Source organism: Fusarium graminearum, chromosome 2 (assembly GCF_000240135.3).
Source record: "Fusarium graminearum PH-1 chromosome 2, whole genome shotgun sequence".
Lineage (NCBI taxonomy): Eukaryota > Fungi > Ascomycota > Sordariomycetes > Hypocreales > Nectriaceae > Fusarium > Fusarium graminearum.
Genome location: NC_026475.1, coordinates 8163946 through 8182437, shown reverse-complemented (window position 1 = coordinate 8182437; position 18492 = coordinate 8163946). Strand labels below are relative to the sequence as shown.

The following is an 18492-nucleotide window of genomic DNA, read 5'->3' as shown; positions in this document are numbered from 1 at the left end:
GGATCCAAGACAAGAAGGGACTAGAAAGACTCTCTTGACGACTTCTGATTTGTTCGGATGATCAGCTAGTTTTGTTACACGTCACATTCTTGGTCGATCATGCTCATCCTAGACCCTGGAACATCTCATGCAGACAAGAAGATCACGAATGTGACATGTATTCATCCAGCTCATCGGGTTACTCAATATTATTATAAGATTCAATGCATGCAGAGTCGAAACAAACAAAGTGAATTGTCAGTTACTTCCTTTTTACTGCATGTCATTGTCTCGTTTCAGCCGATGCGAATCTTGCCGGGAGACTACCAGCCGAGTCCTAGCAAAGCAAACATTCCTCCGGGGCTGACTAGCTAGGGCGCTCCCTTTTCTCCTCCCGCCCTGACTCACTTTCAGCTTTCAGCTCCATGACGATCCTGTGTAACAAAGGCAAAGCACAACCAAGGCAACTGAGACATTCACAAGCCTCACCCAATAGGAAAAACTTTGATGCATCTCGGTGCCTCCGCATTGTCTCTCAAGGACCCTTACAGTCCTTAGCCCAACCTGGTCTAGTCCCATCGATCACTAAACAAATATCCTTGCGGCAGACTCCGTTTCCAATGGACCAGACCTCTTTAGCCCCGCCCTATACTGCACTCCATCCCCAGCTCGTCCCTCTCTCTTCCCTTTGCTCTGTAAATCCCAAAGTCATGATGCCCGAAGAATCTCGGAAATCATCTATTGAGGGCATCGCCCAACCAGAAGCTCTGCTGCGCTCTGCATGCACCGAGTGCCATCGTCGAAAGCAAAAGTGCAATCGCCAATGGCCATGCAACAATTGCCAGAAGCGCAAGGTCGCTGATCAGTGTCGTTTCAGGGATGACTCCAAGGTCACCTCAGGTGAGGATGCGTGGACCGCTTCCCTGGAAGTTAAGCGGAAGCGCGACATGCATGGCGATGAAGAGGAGAGCGACGACGATGATGTTGGAGACGTTTTAGAAGCGATTGGCTACAGTCGTCTTCATATGTTGACGAATCTTGATCAAGAAGTAAGTCCGCATTGCTTTTATTTGGCTATCATACTCACACGGCCAAGACAGGGAGTACCAACCCTTCTGATCAATACTATCTCGAACCCAAAGACAGCGCTCAGCTCCAGCGCGCACTAGATGTATTGCCGCCAAGACACATCGTTGGTAAGATTATTGGTCCAATTATTTTGTCATTATCTCACATTCGCAGACACTCTAATCCAAGGCTTTCTCGATGTCGTCAACTTTTACTACTACATCGTCTACCCGCCACATTTCAGCAAAGAATACGCTCGCTGGTGGGATGACTACAGCAAAGGCCGACCATGTGGTGTTCAGTGGACATGCCTTTTACTCATGGTCTGTGCATGTTCAGTCCAGCATGTCGACAGCCAGACGGGTAGCAGAATTGAGAGCGAGCTTGACGCATCTGTCAAAGACCTGACCCAGAAATACCACGATGCTGCTAGAGAGCTCCACAGCGCTATCCCTGTGGGATATGGCCATGTCTACACGGTCCAGTACCTACTGCATTCATGTTATTGGTTTAAGGCCGAGGCACGGTTCGCAGAGTGCTGGCAGGTTCTTGGCGCTGTAGTCCGAGAGGCACAGATGATTAGTGAGTATCTTATCATGTTAGTCAATGCACACTACTAACATTCTTAGATCTTCACAAGAAACCCGTAGACCAGCTACCGGGGTTTGAGCTCGAAATGAAGAGACGACTGTGGTGCATTGTGGATTCCTGGGACTGGTGAGCAAACATCCCAAACTTACAAAGACGTCTACTCACATCTCAAGGCTGGTTTCTTCACTCCTGGCACGCCCAATGCTTATCGACCGCACTGAATGTGACGTTGGTCTACCTAGTCTTACACTAGAAGACTATCCCGCTTCACCCATGTTGCATCTCAAGCTACAGTCTGAACTCGTCAGCCTGATCTTCAAACGCTTCGGTGGACCCAAGCTCCTTTCTGATCCTGCCGACATCAGGGATTACCAAACCATTCTAGAGGATTTCATGAAGACGTTCCCACCCGAGTACGCACTTGATCATCCCAACACACCGACTAACGAGGATCTACCATGGATTGCTCTTCACCGTCACTACATGCACACTTGCACTCTATCTATTGCCCTTGGCCCTTTTAGAGCATTCATGGCCAAGTCTATGAAGCAATCAACCGCGTCTGCTGTCGATCTAGAGTTTCGACTGACAGGTATCGATTACGCCCTTCGTCTGATAGAAGCTGTTCATCGGTTCTTTGAGTACGTGTGGACCAGAGACACCACCTTCCACTTCGTCCCTTTTTGCATCTTTGACACGGCTGCCCTTCTGTGCTCGGTCATCATCCACGCAGAAGACGGCCGTGTGCCGCGTCGTCAAGAAGTAGCCGGCGCTATCGCCAGAGCATACAGTACTCTGAAGAAGTTACGAACTGCCACCAACACAGCCAAAGCTCCCTACGATGTTTTGCGAAGGTTGATTAAGAAGTTGCCGTCGTCATCTGGGATACAGGCGGCTGAAGCTCACAAGAGGCGACGGTTTGATACTCCACCTAGCGGCCAAGGTTCTATGCCTGTCATAGCAGCTATGCCAGAACCAATTATGGATGCAGGCCTCATTGCACTGGCACCGATGCCTAACCCACTTCCTGAGCTACCTCTAGTACAAGCCCAGTACGAGCCCCACATCGACCCTATCCCAGTGGCTCCTGAGAGGATTCAGACGGGAGGGCAGTCATCCGTGTCGTATCCCCTTCATGACGGGACAGATCTGGGATTTCAACAGTGCACTTACACAGATCCGTCACAAATTCAAGAGATTCCTACCGCGCCATCTTGGCCTATGGATATCAACAACAGATCTCATATGCAGAATCTCCCAGTTGGATCTCCTGAAATCGATATGGGTTTCCAGCAGCTCTCTGATGCTGAACTAGGAGACCTTGCCATGCTGTGGAATTGGGAGAGTCTGGATCTTGGGTTTCCCTCGAATCCTATTTATCAGCAAATGTGATTGATCAGTAATTGGAGACATGAGCGGATAAAATAGATTGGCATATTTTCAAAGGGTCCCGGTTGACGAGGTAGAGCAATTTGGTTGTGTTGGGAAAAAGTGTTGGAGAGACAGTCACTCTCTTATGGTGTTTATCTAGTTCACGCAATGCCGTTACTCATAGCTTTATTGTCAGCAGGTTATTTGTGAGTTGCACTTTCTGTTTGGCCAATCTACAGACATGTTTTGCAGTCTTTCTCCATTCAGTACTACCAAATTGGGATAAAATTAAATATTATTCGTAACCAACTTCAAAACACCCCCCTCAAGATCTAGTGAAGCTATCTAATCTTGACCGTAATTTTGCCAGACTTGACATCGTAGATATAACCAGTGATGGGAACGTCCAACACCAAAGGACTCTTCTTTAAAAACTTGACATCATCCCGAACACTCTGCTCAAGATCTCCGAAAGGCAAAAATGCCATGTGGTCCACGTCTTGGTCGAGATCTTTTCTAACCTTGGCCTTGAGGTCGAGATCAGAAAAGGTGAGCATGCCACAGTCGGTCTGTATTTTGTTAGTCCAACTTATAACTATTAGGTGCCATTAGTTATACTAACGTGATGAACAATGACGACCTCTCTCGTGCCAAGGAGTTGTTGCGAGATGATAATCGAGCGAAGAGCATCAGCTGCCCGACCGCCAGCGTTGCGGATAACGTGTGCTGAGCCTAGCTCAATCCCGAGTATTTGGACTGGATCTAGACGAGCATCCATACATGCCACTATGGCTACTTTTCTGTAGGTTGATGGTCAGTCAGCAATTCTTTGCCATTATTAATAAATACGTACCGAGATGGTGGAAGGGCAAGATCACCCTTGTCAAAGTCTGTAGCATACTGCTCATTCGCAGCTTCATACTCTGCTGTGATTGAACAAGAATACATCTTGAATCGTGCTGAAGAATTTTGTCAATGATTATTTTCTGATGACTTGGGAATATGTGATGCTCTTATACCACCGCCATCTCACTTCGAGAGCACCCCTGCACTCGCCATGTGCGGGGGTTATGTCGCAATCTGATACGTGGAGATGACAATGGTGAAACGCCAATACAATAAATGAAACTTAACTCACACTGCTTGGCGCTCAGGGCCGTTGGAGCTTGCTGTATTTGTTTAGGCTTTGTCGTATTCTCTTGATATCTGGAAAAGATTGACCCGTTTACGAAGGCATATCAGCGAGTGAGAACCTGGTATAGAAAGAAGTCAGGAAATCCGAGACGAGCGTCAATCCCGAAACGGCTGAATGGATATTTCTAGATGTGGCTGATTTCAGTATGAGTCTGATACCAGTAGGTACTTTTCAGATCTCCTCAGTAAACTTCAAAAAACCATACAATGTTATTCGTTAACTCGAGATGTTATTCGTTAACTCGAGATGTTATTGTATGGCACAGTAAGTGCGCTTCTTCATCTGGGTTCTGGCAGTCAGACATGTCTCCACTCTCTCAGAGACACTGGCAATACTAGACATACAGCTATGAAACTATGGCTATGGCTATCACCATGCGATCAATCGGAAACTAGATTCGACTCGGGCCGCACAGGACCATGAGCCATTGAACCCTGACTGGACGAGCGAGGAGCCCGGAAAACCTAAAATTCCAGTAACAGTCGACATTTCGAGAGCCTCGGCATCCGAGAAGACTCAGCGACGCTTTTTGCAGATTAAAAATCACAACTTGTAGGCAAAACCTACTACTTATTATAAAACTTAGTCAAAGGAGATCGGAGACATGCTTTCACTGGCAGAAGGAAGCTTTTGGTGTGTGCATCGTCTTCATCTATCTGGTAGGTACTGGGAGCCCAAAAGGCATTTGCAATCTAAGTACAAGAGTCCTATTAGAGTGAGGCGCGACTGTCTATACCATCTATGATCAAAATTCCAGATAACAGGGACCCCAATTCCATTACCCCCAGCGCTATTATCCCCAGCATGCATCGACGGAGCTTCAGTTGGGTGCGCAAAAACTCATAGCCATTTCCTTCGTCCACTACCTTAAACTCAGGTGCGGTCAGCTGCGTTGCTGTCAATTTCGCCTTGGATGATACCAAGAAGATCACGCTGCGCTGAATAGCCATTGGACTCCGAGAATGGCATGTAAACGCTACCAAACATCGCCCAGGCGTCGACGCTGGGCCCTATACCAGCAAGGAAGGTGGCTTGGGATGCCAGACTCTTGAGATCGTCAGGGAACCTTTCTGCAGCGTTCAACTTTGCCCATTTAGCCGCACTGCAGATGTAGAGGGAGGTATCTTCAACTGGGACAGCGCCACAGATTTGGGCAATTATGCCAGGAACCGCAGCCAGGACGTCGATGCGCTGTTCATCATCAGATACAGGAACGGTGCCATCAAAGTGACCTTTCAATCTTTCGGCCTTGTCGAAGCATGCGGTAAGTGGTTCCAACGCTCTCGAAAGGTCAGCATGCGTGGGGGGTGCCAATCCACTCAATATCAAAATGATATGGTTCCATGGTTGACTACGGATGGGAAGCTCCTTCAACAGTTGACGCATCTCGTCACGGTGCTCGGTTGACAAACGGCTCGATCGCTTGGGCTCCAGGCGTTCGGTACTGTCAACACTCACCGGCTCATTGTCAGGAGGAGGAGTAGTCACTCGAGTCGGAGCTGGGGCAGGAACAGATCTCTGTCGGAGCTGAGGGATCCCAACCGCGCGACTTACCACCGAAGGGATAGCGTTGTTCTCAACCGCCATCACAACTTCGTCTTGCATACCGTCCCAGGTGATTAGCCCCGATTTTTCATCGATACGCAGGTTCTCGATAGGGGTATTGAGGGCTCGCGCAAGATTTAGTCGCATGCACTGACGTTCCCTTGTTTGGCGTCGGAAAGCTTCGTCGGATATATCGTAGTCACAGAATTCTTGCAGGGCTTCAGCGATAGAACCAGGTATGTGGTGGAAGCGTTCAGGCAACATGGAAGGGTCGATATCCTTGAAGAACGGGCCAACAAACTGGTGTGTTCCTGAGATAGATACTAACGTTCCTCGCATGTCAGGAGCCCAGAACATGGGAGTCGGTATAGTGGGAGCGTAGGTGTGACTAGACATGACCGATCGTATGACAGCATTAGCAAAGCATCCCGGCATTGAGATAAGCTGCAGCCAGTCATCTCGATGGTGATAGCTTGGGAGTCCACAAAGTTTGATGTCGTTGAGAAGGAGCAAGGCATGGAGGCCTGCGCTGACTTTCTGTGCAGTCCGGGTGCCTTTGGGCCAGATAAGCTGGGTGCCGGGCATTGAATGGGGTAGGACCGGAATGAAGTGATTGGCTGGGACATCAGGGCTCAGGGACCTCAAGTTTGCCACAAGCTCCGAGATTCGGCCAGTGTTCAGATGGGTAGGGTAAATCGTCATTTTCATTCCGTACTTGAAGGTATCTCGAACATAGTGAGTATGAATGAAACGGAAAGGGTGGATGTGCCGAGACATGCTCTTTTCCTCATGGTACCGCATGTAATGAGGCCAGTAGATGACGAAAGTTGCGAGAGCGACATTGGGAACGGCGTGCTTCAACCCTGGTCGCCCGTCGACAACTCCATAGGCCCATGTTTCTGCCTCACGGTCAGCCGCCTTCATAATGCGATCATGAACCAATACTGCTCGTAGGGCATCGTTCAGCGCAATGAGGTCGTGGGGTACTTCCATAAGAAGGCGTTCAAGCGATCTAATAGCTCCTTTGGCATGTCAAGGATCGCTAGGCAAGGCAAGTGCAAAGTGAAATGTGTATCCTCGTCATCCGTTCCACCATAGAGGTGCGTAAGGGAGGGTTGCTATTCCCCGTCTTCCGCTGCTCTGTGGTGGGCAGGAGGCTCGAAGCTCAGTCCGAGGTTGAGTCGCTTGTGCTGAAGTGCGATGGTACTGGCAACGTCGTCATCGTCAATAAAGTTCCGATCATTGCTCATAACCAATCGCTTAATGGCACTGATGTTTCCGGGCACTGTAGACATTTCGTGCCAAATGACATTGCCGTCAGTCAAATGGTTCATGTGCTCCGTCCTGAACGAAATTCCTTGGGAGTTGTCACTCATGTCGATAGTACTGCGTATGGTACCCATCGAAGGAGGAGTAGCAAACACAGGGCACCCCGTGATGCCAGAGTAGCCAGCTATCACGGCCTCGGGTGCCGTATTGTCGGCAATGCGGTTGGGTCCAATGCTTAAACAAGTGCGTCACTCGACTTCCTCGTCTTCCTCGTCTTCCTCGACTGCCTCGACTTCGTCGGTTGTCTCTTGTAGGTCCGGTTGAGTGCAACGAGCAAGGACTTTGACGCATCGCATAGGCACCAGTGGTTTACGCACTCGGACAATTGTGCCATCCAACTGAATCAATTCTTTGCGGCCCCAGACTTGGAGACAATAATCGCCCTCTGTGAGGATGTTGATAACATCGTCGTCCTGGTCTTCAATCAACCCAGATTCATAAGAGGCAGCAATCAATCGATCGTCCTCTTGACTTCATGGGAGCCAAGAAGGCTCAGGCGGAAGAAGTTGGTCGCGAACATCTTGCGAGTCATTATCGAGTCCAACATTGAGCTCAGTTCCCGCGATAGGGTCATGGGTGAAGGGACCCAGGTCCGTCGGTGGCCTTTGCGATCCCACTGGGCCTGAGTGGCATTGCGAGGCTTTTTCAGCAGCGATATACTCTTGCGGGTTCAATCGACGAAGCTGGTCGAAGCAGCCATCATCATTGACATCATCGTCATCAACTGGTCCATTCGTGCCACGAGGTCTCAGTCCTTTGTAGGCCTCTCGTGCATCTTTGACCTTCTTATCAAATATGGGATCTGGGGTCCATTGCTGCAGCCACTCATCCTGTTCGCGATCGACAAACTCGAGGTCTTGCTGGGTGATGGTATAGCCGTCGGTTCGAATACGTTTGATCACCTGTTTCATTCTTTTTTTTGACTGGGATGAAAGGTATCTCGACAGAGCCCGATGGAGTAGCCTGCGATGGCATGGTTTGTCACTGTATAGAGGATGAAGGGAAATCTCCAAAATGGGCGCCGAGATTGACGAAATCGACTTCGGGCTCTGGGGTCGGTCTTTGAGCTCGAATAAGGCCAAATGGTCCGTGACTTGATACGCGATGGGATGAATATGATGGTGAGTTCGCGCCCAGGTTAAACAATGTGGGCAAGAGGGCGTCGTCTGGATGAGGCAGGCATTAGTAGAGGTAGTCACGTGGGATCCTTGAGTACCTACCTACTCTTCAGGATGATGTCCCTCAGGGACAGAAATGGTTTGGAAGAATCTTTTGGACGAGCGCAAGATTCAAAAGGGTGCAAGTGGCAGCTGTCGTCGCACCTTGCGGGGGAGGAATGAGGTTGTAGGAGCGAAGTGAGGTTGTCATGAAGAAAGTGAAAAGGTTTTCAACAAAAGAAAAGGAAGATTTCAAAATGACGCTAAATTCTAGACAGAAGTCAGGCATTTATGCCAAAGAGGTATTTGTCTCTGATTCACAGACGCTTGGCAGTGTAGTGCAGTGCAGTGCCAACCGCATATTTATAGCAAACAGTCTTTCTTGTCCGTTGGGGGCGAGAGAAGAGTCAGGTGGTACTCAAACTCCTCTTTTGTGAGGCCATGCTTCTAGCCGATGAGCAGCATAATAGGGTACGCACGTCTACCTTGCTGTAGGTACTGACCTCGCTTCCATTCGCCCTCGAGTTGCAAAGCTGGTCGAACGATTGATAGCTATGAATACGTAACGTGCCGCTACGCTCCCACCGCAACCTCTTCAGGTATACCACCTCCGAAATTCATTCTCGCCGATCCTCATTCGACCATGATTCAAGCCTCCCTCATGTAACTCAATAATATGCCATCCTAAAGGATGTAGAAAAGTTTACCTCCTAAGCCTTAGGGTATAAGAATAAGTGGCCTAAAAAGCCTTGTCCAGGTAGCATAAGCCGACCTACTAATTTCTTCTCTTATGCTTCAAGCGGCCAATCTTTTTGACACCCTGAGGGCTTGGTTACAAAATCATCCTCAGGATCCCAAGTAGTCAGTTATGTAATTCATCTTGGTATTATAACTCAAAAAGGTATCATTAATTACAAAAATGTAGACCGTGATATAAAACACTTCGTGTCTCATCATTAATAGTCCTCCCAACCCAAACTAAATCCAACGCCATTTAACCACGATGCTGCGCAGCAAAGCTACTCAAACTCATTGCATCATCATCACCCGTAAGTTGATCAACTCTTGACTTTGGCCTAGGCGCAGGCTGTACGATAGGCGCATCCCTCCTCATTCCTCGAATAAAAGCTTCATCAGACTCATCGTCAATCAAAACAACCATCCATACACCAACAGCGCCGTTTGATCCAAGAAGAGGTGTGCAGTGGATCCAGCGGTTGCGGCCGGGGTTTGCGGGAGGTGCTTGGCCGCCTTCGCCATGGTTCTTGTGGTTCATGTCGGTCTTGGACAACCAGCGGATCTTGGCTGTCAACCCGTTTCCGCCGGCAAATGCTTGCGTAAGGGTTTCGCGAACACGGTCGGAGCCTCCGATGCGGGACAGGAATGAGCTTTGTAGCATGCCGGGTACGCGGAGAGATGGCGAGGCGAAGAGGATGCGCAAGCTGGGGTATGGGCGGACAAGTAGATAGTGCTTGTAAACACCACTCAGACGACCACCAAAGCTCATGGCAGCGGTGTCCTGGAGAATTGGGTCCGACAAGCGTCTGCTGATGGTTGCATCGTCTTCAAAGACAAATCTCGGCTTGCTCCAGTTCGCAGGCGCAGCATCTGTTTGTCTCAAATCCTGCTGTCGTGTTCTGTGGAAAGCACCGCCCGATTCGCGAACAGTCCTGAGTTCGGTGAGATCAAACATTTCTGCCAAGTCTCTAAACTCGTCCGTCTTCTGTTCCTTTTCCTTGTGGGCGTTCTCGCCAGGATAACGCTCGTTTTCGGGGTTTTCACGGTTCAGCAATTTTGATAGTGAATCCAGTCCTGCGCAGTCTGTTACAAGACCAGACACATCGACCTGTGCACCGAGATGATACCGAACGATACCGCGGGAGTCGTAAAGTGGAGAAACCATGAGCAGGTTCATAAAAGGTGAGCCATCACGACGGTAGTTGAGGAATGTCTCGCAGTGGTCTTGGCCAGCTTTGAGCTTATCTCGGATTCGCTGCACACTGTACGAGTTCGTTTTGGGACCTTGGAGGAACCGACAGTTGCGGCCTAGAACATAGTCCATACCATACTGCGTTGTTCGATGGAATTCTGTGATTACGTTAGTACTGGCCATAAATTTCGTCGCTGGTTAAACTTACCCTCACTAGCGAATACAATCGGGTTGTCGGGCCTTGAAGGATCTGTAAGACAGAAAACCTCTGCCAAGCCCTCTGAGAGCTCGCGCAGTTGGGGAGCCAATGTGTCTGTTATTCTTCGCTTGATAGTAATGCTGACGGTTTGGATGTACGTGTGGGTGATGTAGGCTGGTAAATCGTGGTTGGCCATTGCTTGGAAAGCATCGGTCGCTCTTTTTTGCAGAGCAGCATTGACGGTGTTAGTAACAGGGTCCAAAGTGAAATCATGGCCATCAATCCCTTCCAAAGATGCCGTCAGAGAGTTTGCGTAATTAATTGCCTTGATTGCTTTGAGGGTATCGAGATAATAAGTCAAAAGTGGCACTGAAGCAGGTCGCGATGCGGAAATGAAGTTTGTGAAACGCTGCAAGAGTATCGGATCTTCAAAAATGATTGTCAGATGCTTGGCGGAAAACAGCAGCTCGGATTGGCTCTCGAGAGTGTATTGTTTCCCCATGGCATGTGCCGGCACGACGAGATCGAAAGATGATGGGTCATATTCCTCCTCTGTCAAGGGTTCCAAGCCGTCTCCATCTGCACCCGCACCCTTGGCTTGCAGCGCGGGGAGATGCGTGGGGACGTAGACGGACGAAATAGATGAAGCATCTCTTTCTCTTTGCGACCAAACTTCTGTTTCGTGTGATCGGTATGACATTGCGCTACGCGATGTAGCAGCGGATGATGGTCGAACAGGTGAAGTTGGGAGCGCGGGGACAGAGATTTGTACTGGTGCTGGCGCTGTTGCAGTTGTTGGTGATTGTGATGTCGCATGGACGTGGGTATAATTCTGGTCGTGGTTCTGGTTGTTGTTCTGAGTGTGGTTGTGAGTATAAGTCTGGTTCTGGTAGTGACTTGAGCGATGGTGGCCGTGAGTGGACGGCGATTTCGATGGCTGTTGCAGTAGTCGTGGGTCGAAATCGGCTTTTCCGTCGCCTAAATCTTGTGTCTCAAAACTGATTTGTTAGTTTTTTCTTTCTTTTTTTTGTTGGTCATGGCTAGCGAGCTGAGAGCACGGCCTGATCAGATCTGAGACAAAACGACGTACCTTTGTTTCATTGCGAGCTGTCGTCTTGGTGTGTGCGATCGAATGGGGATCGGAGGTGGGCAAGAGTCCATATCGTCGTCGTCGTCGACGAGGTTCAGGTGAGTCTTCTGCATTTTTTGTAAAATAGCTGTGTTAGCCAAGTGGTACGTTTACGAGACGTGATGACGCAGAGACTCTCTAGTGAGCAATATGACAGGCAGATAAACGGCAACTCACGTCTTTAATGGGAAACCAGCGAACAGGGCTTTTCACCGAATGGGGAATCCAGTGGAGGCGAGGCATGGCCCTGAGGAGAGAACTGAGCGTACGATGTTGTCCCGTTTGAGAATACAGCGCGGAATGCGGATTGACTTGCAAGGGTGAGGTTTACGAGATATTATAGTGGCTGTAGATCCCATTTAATTACCTTTCCATGACGATTGTTTAGTTTGGCCTCGAGTCTTGCCCTTCTCAGCTCCAAAAGCAACGCTCAGGTCCCGATCCCGATGATAGGGGATACAGACTCGGATCGACGATCGGTGCGTCATCTGTTGCTGAACCTACAGTAACGAGTTAAAGCATCTTGTCGAGGGCCGGCCCAATTTAGCGGGCTGCTAGTGCGGCCCTGAAGGTAGGGAGCGAAAAAGAAAAAAGAAAAAGGGACCCTCTTGAAATGGACATGGACTAAGCAGCTGAGAGTTACATCGCCAGGGTAGCTAATGCCTGCAAGATCACGATGCATAATCGAATCGCTGGGTTGCTTTTCACTAAAAATACCATGCTTGGGTTATCCCACATCCCACTAGACAACGGTGCTGGGCGGGCAAGCCATGGCGTGTCGTGGCTTTGCGTGCAAAGTAAAGTTGACCACAACTCAGGGGTCAAAGCCCTTAATCCCATAATGACGTACAGGGCTCGGACTTTTTCAGTCTGTCTCTGACATTGACATTGACACTGACACTTGACACTGACAGCAATGGAGACAGTCTCTAGTATCACTCTTAGTTCTTCAACGGAGCCCAAGCTAAAACTTTTCCCAGCGCTTGGGCTTCTTTCCAATGCTACGACGTTGGGTCGTCCCGCGTTACATTGCACCTCAGCGCTAGTCAACAAGCCATACAACGCCGGTATCCCGGGACGCCGCAGGTGAACCGGGGACCCGGACGAACAACATCGCTTTGGGAATGGTTTTTCACGTTTTACTTACGCGAACAGTTGCGAGCGACAACTATCTCCAATTCAGCTAGATTCAGGACAACTGGAATGTTGGCAAAGAGACCGTTGAGGGTCAACGGCATTCCCACGTTTCCTCCGCTGTGTCTTTTCTTCCGTCCATCAATTTAACTTTCCGTTCTCCATGAATCCACTAGATAAACAGAAAGTTTCAATTGAACCATGGGGACAGTTCAATTGGTGACCCACTGGCAATAAAAAGCTACCAGCATATACCTGGCCCGGCAGATGGGCGTTCCGATACACTCCAGTTATTGCAAAGGGGGAATTCCCAATCAGAAATTGCCGATACCACTTCTTGGCTTCATCCATGACACGCATAGATAAGATTCACGTGATTGAGAAATGATCCTATCTTAGACAGAGTACAGAGACACAGTAGAGACTAACTTACAATGACGATCCATGCAAACGTGCGATGCTATCGTTAAACGAGATATCAATCAGGCCATTGCTTGAGTCAGTTAACCCCTACAGGATCAGCGATTGAGTCTGTGCAAGGCCTCTAGACCTTTTAAGCAGAACGTGTCGCTAGGAAATTTAAGAAAACGCAAAGACCTGCCACTAGAGCACGATGGCATCACTACCTATCAAGCTAATTCTACGCGCGCTAACTTTAACATCCATTGGACCGGCTTCTGGACCTCTTTGTAATACCTCCGGTTAAGAATGCGATACCGACTTGCTCATAAATAGCGTCATTATCTATAATGTCGCATGAATAATGGGAATTAGGATGGCAGTATAATCAAGTTTATTTATCGAATTATTTAACGTGATTTCTATACCAGGTCAGTATGTATGCAAATGCGAGTATCATCGTGAAGACTACCTATATCCGAGAGTGTGTCTTTCACTTATACAACCACTCATCAAATGCAAGCGTATCCTATAAAGCTTCATTGTACAATCATTAATAAATCCAATTTAAATCCTGACAGCCTTACAAGGCTCAAGCTCGTTCGCCGTAGCGTTCTCTGTATCAGAAGGTCGAGCCTATCGGATCGATGCTGTGTTTCCCGAAGCTAAATGAATCTCATATACAAATGTTTCGTTTCTTATGCTAAAACATTCATTCTATCTATTATAGTTTGCAAGGTCGCAAGGTTGTCTGCAAGATCTCGTCACTCTCTACAAGGCTGTCAAAGACACCATCACCTTGGAGGGGTTCGCTAACACCCATGTAGAAGTCATATACGTCAACTTTCGATATCTTATGGCCTCTCTTGTTCATTATACTGACCTAATTCATGTTCATCCTGCTTCGGGTGGGTATTGAAAGAGTAGAAGGTAAACACTGTCAACGTGGCTACATATCTTGATCTACCGTTTTCTGAGTCTTGATTAGCACTCACATACCATGCTTTCTCTCATTCTTAAACTGCGGCGGGTTTTTGTCACGGGTGATCTGCTGGTGTCCCGTCCCGTCTCAGGATTGGCTTTGCCTGGTTCAGGGATGATTAACGTTGTTACAGTTGTTATATGATGCCCGAGCGTTCCGTTGACTCGTCATGCCATTCGAACTGCTGACAACCCGGATACCCAGGCTGACCAACTGCATCGATATTAATATCGACGGCAAGTTCTATCCGAAGGGCACGCTCCAACCTATGTCCATCCATTGCAAAAATCACTTTATCATTGAGAATCACAAGACAGTATCCAGTCTATGTCAGCCCTCTTGACTTACTGGCTCTTATGGGAACAGCTTGAGAGCGGCCCGCACACCTTAAAGTGAGGCTTGCGATCTCTGCGTCTACCAATTATGTCCAGTAAGTAAGTATATGTGACCTCATCATAAGATTAGACATGAACCACAACCACTTCCTCCTGAGCGCTTTGACTCTGTCAGTGCGTCCCAAATTATCCGTTCCAGAGCTTTTTGTTTGCTTACCTACTGTTTCTGTACTAGTTTGCGGTCTCGTGGACAAGACTGTCGACCGGTGAAGCTGTACGTTAGGCCCATGGTACTGTTTATTAGATAGAGACCAGAACTCAAGAGTAGTCTCTCCCGTCCATCCAACTTTGCCTAGCTGCATTACAACTATTGCCATGAAAAGCAGGACTTGATGCAGGTTGACGCTCACCTTGATCACGACACATCAGCAGGTCTACACGAGCTCTGTGACAATTTCCGTTGTTACTCGCCTTGGAACGGTTCCCTCACATGATCGGAACTGGACGGTTCGTCTTCCGGCGCAGTAGAACCGATTCGGCCGGGTCAGCTCACGCAAGATAATACTACTACTCTGTACAGCTTTCAGTAGCCTATCGTAATTGATAGGTTGTCGGCGATATTATCAAGTACTGGGATTACAAGAGCTGAAGGCAAGTTGCAAGATGCCGATAGCCGGAGCATCAAGCGCTGTCAATTGATGGACTTGAGACACATCACAATAGGTAAAGGGCCAATAAGTCAAGTCAGATTCGTAATCATTTCATTCTCAAAGGTATTTTTGCTACATTGCTATTCATAAAATTACAGTCGAGGAGAGACATTAGGCGCTTTACCATTCTTAACATCAAATCGGTCAAGGTTCATCACCTTGGTCCAGGCAGCGACAAAGTCGCGAACCAGCTTCTCGCTACCGCCAGCTTCAGCATATGTCTCAGCTGTCGCGCGGAGCTCAGCGTGTGATCCAAAGACGAGATCGACACGGGTACCAGTCCACTTCTTGTTGCCGCTCTTGCGGTCAATACCCTCGAACAGGTCGCCGTTGCCGACGGGCTTCCACTCGGTGCTGATGTCGAGGAGGTTGACGAAGAAGTCGTTGGACAGAACACCAGGGCGCTTGGTGAGGATACCGTGGGATGATCCGTCCCAGTTGGCGTTGAGCGCACGAAGACCACCGACCAGAGCGGTGATCTCGGGGACGCTGAGAGTGAGAAGCTGGGCGCGGTCGATGAGCATGTGCTCGAGCTTGACACGGTCTGTGGAAGCGCCGTAATTTCGGAAACCGTCGGCGGCGGGCTCGAGGTGAGCGACAGACTGGACGTCGGTCTGGTCCTGGGTGGCATCGGTACGGCCAGGAGTGAAGGGCACGGTGACGTTAACACCGGCATCCTTGGCGGCCTTCTCGACGGCAGCAGAACCAGCAAGGACGATCACGTCAGCAAGAGAGATGGCCTTGCCGTTGGACTGAGAGTCGTTGAAGTTCTTCTGGATCTTCTCAAGACCGTTGAGAACCTGGCCCAGCTGAGAGGGGTTGTTGACCTCCCAGTTCTTCTGGGGCTCGAGACGGAGACGGGCACCGTTGGCACCACCACGGAGATCACTGCCTCGGAAAGTAGAAGCAGAAGCCCAAGCAGTAGAGACGAGCTTGGAGACGTCAATGCCAGACTTGAGGATCTCGTTCTTGATGGCGGAGATGTCACCGTCATCGACGACCTTGTAGTCGCGCTCAGGGACGGGGTCCTGCCAGCTGAAGATCTCCTTGGGGACCTCGGGGCCGAGGTAGCGGTCGCGGGGACCCATGTCACGGTGGGTGAGCTTGAACCAAGCCTTGGCAAAGGCATCGTTGAACTCTTGGGGGTTCTCGAGGAAGCGACGAGAGATCTTCTCGTACGCGGGGTCGAAGCGAAGCGACAAGTCGGTGGTCAACATGCTAGGTCGCTGCTTCTTGCTGGAGTCGTAGGCATGGGGGACGGTAGCCTCGGCATCCTTGGCAACCCACTGGTGGGCGCCAGCAGGGCTCTTTGTGAGCTCCCACTCGAACTGGAAGAGGTACTTGAGGTAGTCGTGGCTCCACTTGACGGGAGTGCTTGTCCATGTGACTTCGATACCAGAGGTGGTTGTGTCGGGGCCCTTGCCACTCTTGTAGCTGTTGGACCAGCCGAGACCCTGCTGGGCAAGGTCGGCGGCCTCGGGCTCGGGGCCGACGTGGTCGGTTGAGCCAGCTCCGTGGGTCTTGCCGACGGTGTGGCCACCAGCGATCAGGGCAACGGTCTCTTCGTCGTTCATGGCCATGCGGCCGAAGGTCTCGCGGATGTCATGGGCGGCGGCGACGGGGTCGGGGTTGCCATCAGGGCCCTCTGCTTATTGTCAGCGATGATCAGGTCAATCGGTAAGGGAAAGAAACATACCAGGGTTAACATAGATGAGACCGTGGTGGGCAGCAGCCAAAGGCTTCTCGAGATCTCGGTTGTGGATATCCTTGTGCTCGGTCTGGTCCGAGTCGGTGGCCCCAGGCTTAGTGGTTCCCTTGTTCCCGTTGGAGTAACGGACGTCGTTTCCGAGCCAGGTATCCTCACCACCGTAGTAGGTGGCCTCGTCGGCCTCCCAGGTATCCTCTCGGCCACCGGCGAAGCCAAGGGTCTTGAAGCCCATGTCCTCGAGGGCGACGTTGCCAGCGAGGACGATGAGGTCGGCCCATGAGATCTTGTTTCCGTACTTTTGCTTGACGGGCCAGAGAAGGCGGCGAGCCTTGTCGAGGGAGACGTTGTCGGGCCACGAGTTGAGGGGGGCGAATCGCTGTTGACCCTGTGGAAATGGTTAGAGATGAATGCAATTGAGGCGATGTTGAGTACTTGCCTGTCGGCCACCACCACGACCGTCAAAGACACGGTATGTTCCAACGCTGTGCCATGACAATCGCACCATGAGACCACCGTAGTGGCCAAAGTCAGCAGGCCACCAGTCCTGCGAATCGGTCATCAACTTGCGCAGGTCCTCCTTGAGGGCATTGTAGTCGAGCGACTTGAAAGCCTCAGCATAGCTAAAGTTCTCGCCGTAAGGGTTGGTGACGTTGCTGTGCTGGCGCAGAATGTTGGTCTTGAGCGACTCGGGCCACCACTTCTGGTGAGTGACGCCGTGTCCAGCGACGTTGGGGATCTTGTGCGCGACGGGGCACTTGCTCTCAGACATGTTGTGTGGTGTTGTTGACAAGAATCTGGGTGTGTGTAGTGTTTTGTTCAAAGTCCAGGTCCTCCTCGCTATTGACAATAACAAAATACGAGAAGAAGACTTGGGGAGGAGAAACCGAGGCATAGAGAAAAAGATGCGGGGGTGGAGATTGGGACCTCTTTTATAACAAGAGTCGGATTAGCAAAGGAAGGCTTGTGAGTGGAGTGGCGACAGCAAGAAGAGGAGACGAGCAATGGACGAGGCCCGGAACACGCTCGGTATCTCGTCTTGTCAAACAGTTCTCTCGGAAACTTATGCCGGTTTCGTCAACAAGAGCTACATGACGCACTGTAGGCAAGTGCGGGGAAGCTATACCGATACAGCAGCCAGTGTAACAAAGGGTCATGATGAGTACGGATTGCATCGGAACTGGTTTGAGGGGAGTACCTCAGATGATCATGACTCTCTTTCTCGTCTATGCATCAGAGAAGTCTCTAGAAATAATGCCAAAATGCATGATACATCTCGACTCATCACCTACTGACAGCAATGAATGCTCGCCACATGTGAATAACCTTTGGCTGTCAACCATCTCGTGATCGGTTTAGTACCGGTGCAGCCCCGCAGAAACAAAACACAACATCAACCAAGCAACCCAATTGTCTGCGTCGTAACAACCCCTTTAGTGATAGACTGATCCACGACCAAGGGTAGGATTTGTCCCCGAGACGGATGGTAGGCTAAAGAGCGGGGTCAATTCTGTAGAGGGGCTGTCTTCTTTTTCCATACTGAGTAAAAAGAATGAGAACAATGCGATTGGAAGGCAGGTTCATATCAATCTGCTGCTCTGTGCAATATCATCACGGTTTCTGCAACTCTAGTCATCGTTTTTCATCTATTCAGACAACAATGGTTATCCATCTCAGACCTTTCCAGCGATGGATAAAAAAAACCTGACGCTTTTCCGACTGAATTATCCCACC

At 49.8% G+C, this 18492-nt stretch overlaps 7 protein-coding genes across 7 annotated transcripts; 2 read left to right on the top strand and 5 right to left on the bottom strand.

The window, feature by feature from the left end:
• Positions 1-692: 692 nt before the first annotated feature.
• FGSG_02969 (uncharacterized protein) lies at positions 693-3030 on the top strand (the record flags this gene model as incomplete). The annotated part of the gene is made up of 4 exons (XM_011324524.1): positions 693-1028; positions 1392-1548; positions 1677-1764; positions 1881-3030. 4 exons carry the CDS (start codon positions 693-695, stop codon positions 3028-3030), a joined length of 1731 nt encoding a protein of 576 aa, XP_011322826.1.
• A 320-nt stretch (positions 3031-3350) lies between these two features.
• Positions 3351-3957, bottom strand: FGSG_02970 (uncharacterized protein; the record flags this gene model as incomplete). The annotated part of the gene is made up of 3 exons (XM_011324523.1): positions 3351-3578; positions 3632-3809; positions 3863-3957. 3 exons carry the CDS (start codon positions 3955-3957, stop codon positions 3351-3353), a joined length of 501 nt encoding a protein of 166 aa, XP_011322825.1.
• Positions 3958-5077: 1120 nt separating this feature from the next.
• Positions 5078-6106, bottom strand: FGSG_12543 (uncharacterized protein; the record flags this gene model as incomplete). Its single annotated transcript, XM_011324522.1, has 3 exons — positions 5078-5486; positions 5617-5648; positions 5759-6106. 3 exons carry the CDS (start codon positions 6104-6106, stop codon positions 5078-5080), a joined length of 789 nt encoding a protein of 262 aa, XP_011322824.1.
• A 761-nt stretch (positions 6107-6867) lies between these two features.
• On the bottom strand, positions 6868-7989 carry FGSG_12542 (uncharacterized protein; the record flags this gene model as incomplete). Its single annotated transcript, XM_011324521.1, is given in 3 exon segments — positions 6868-7252; positions 7271-7542; positions 7597-7989. 3 exon segments carry the CDS (start codon positions 7987-7989, stop codon positions 6868-6870), a joined length of 1050 nt encoding a protein of 349 aa, XP_011322823.1.
• Positions 7990-9229: 1240 nt separating this feature from the next.
• FGSG_02972 (uncharacterized protein) lies at positions 9230-11567 on the bottom strand (the record flags this gene model as incomplete). Its single annotated transcript, XM_011324520.1, has 3 exons — positions 9230-10323; positions 10374-11362; positions 11455-11567. 3 exons carry the CDS (start codon positions 11565-11567, stop codon positions 9230-9232), a joined length of 2196 nt encoding a protein of 731 aa, XP_011322822.1.
• Positions 11568-14335: 2768 nt separating this feature from the next.
• Positions 14336-14992, top strand: FGSG_02973 (uncharacterized protein; the record flags this gene model as incomplete). The annotated part of the gene is made up of 5 exons (XM_011324519.1): positions 14336-14400; positions 14469-14513; positions 14579-14617; positions 14742-14850; positions 14951-14992. The coding sequence occupies 5 exons, from the start codon at positions 14336-14338 to the stop codon at positions 14990-14992; spliced, it is 300 nt and encodes a 99-aa protein (XP_011322821.1).
• Positions 14993-15082: 90 nt separating this feature from the next.
• Positions 15083-17676, bottom strand: FGSG_02974 (peroxidase/catalase 2). The gene is made up of 3 exons (XM_011324518.1): positions 17198-17676; positions 16750-17146; positions 15083-16698 (listed from the first exon to the last, which is right to left on the bottom strand). Exons 1-3 carry the CDS (start codon positions 17651-17653, stop codon positions 15146-15148), a joined length of 2406 nt encoding a protein of 801 aa, XP_011322820.1. The 5' UTR covers positions 17654-17676; the 3' UTR covers positions 15083-15145.
• Positions 17677-18492: the final 816 nt, after the last annotated feature.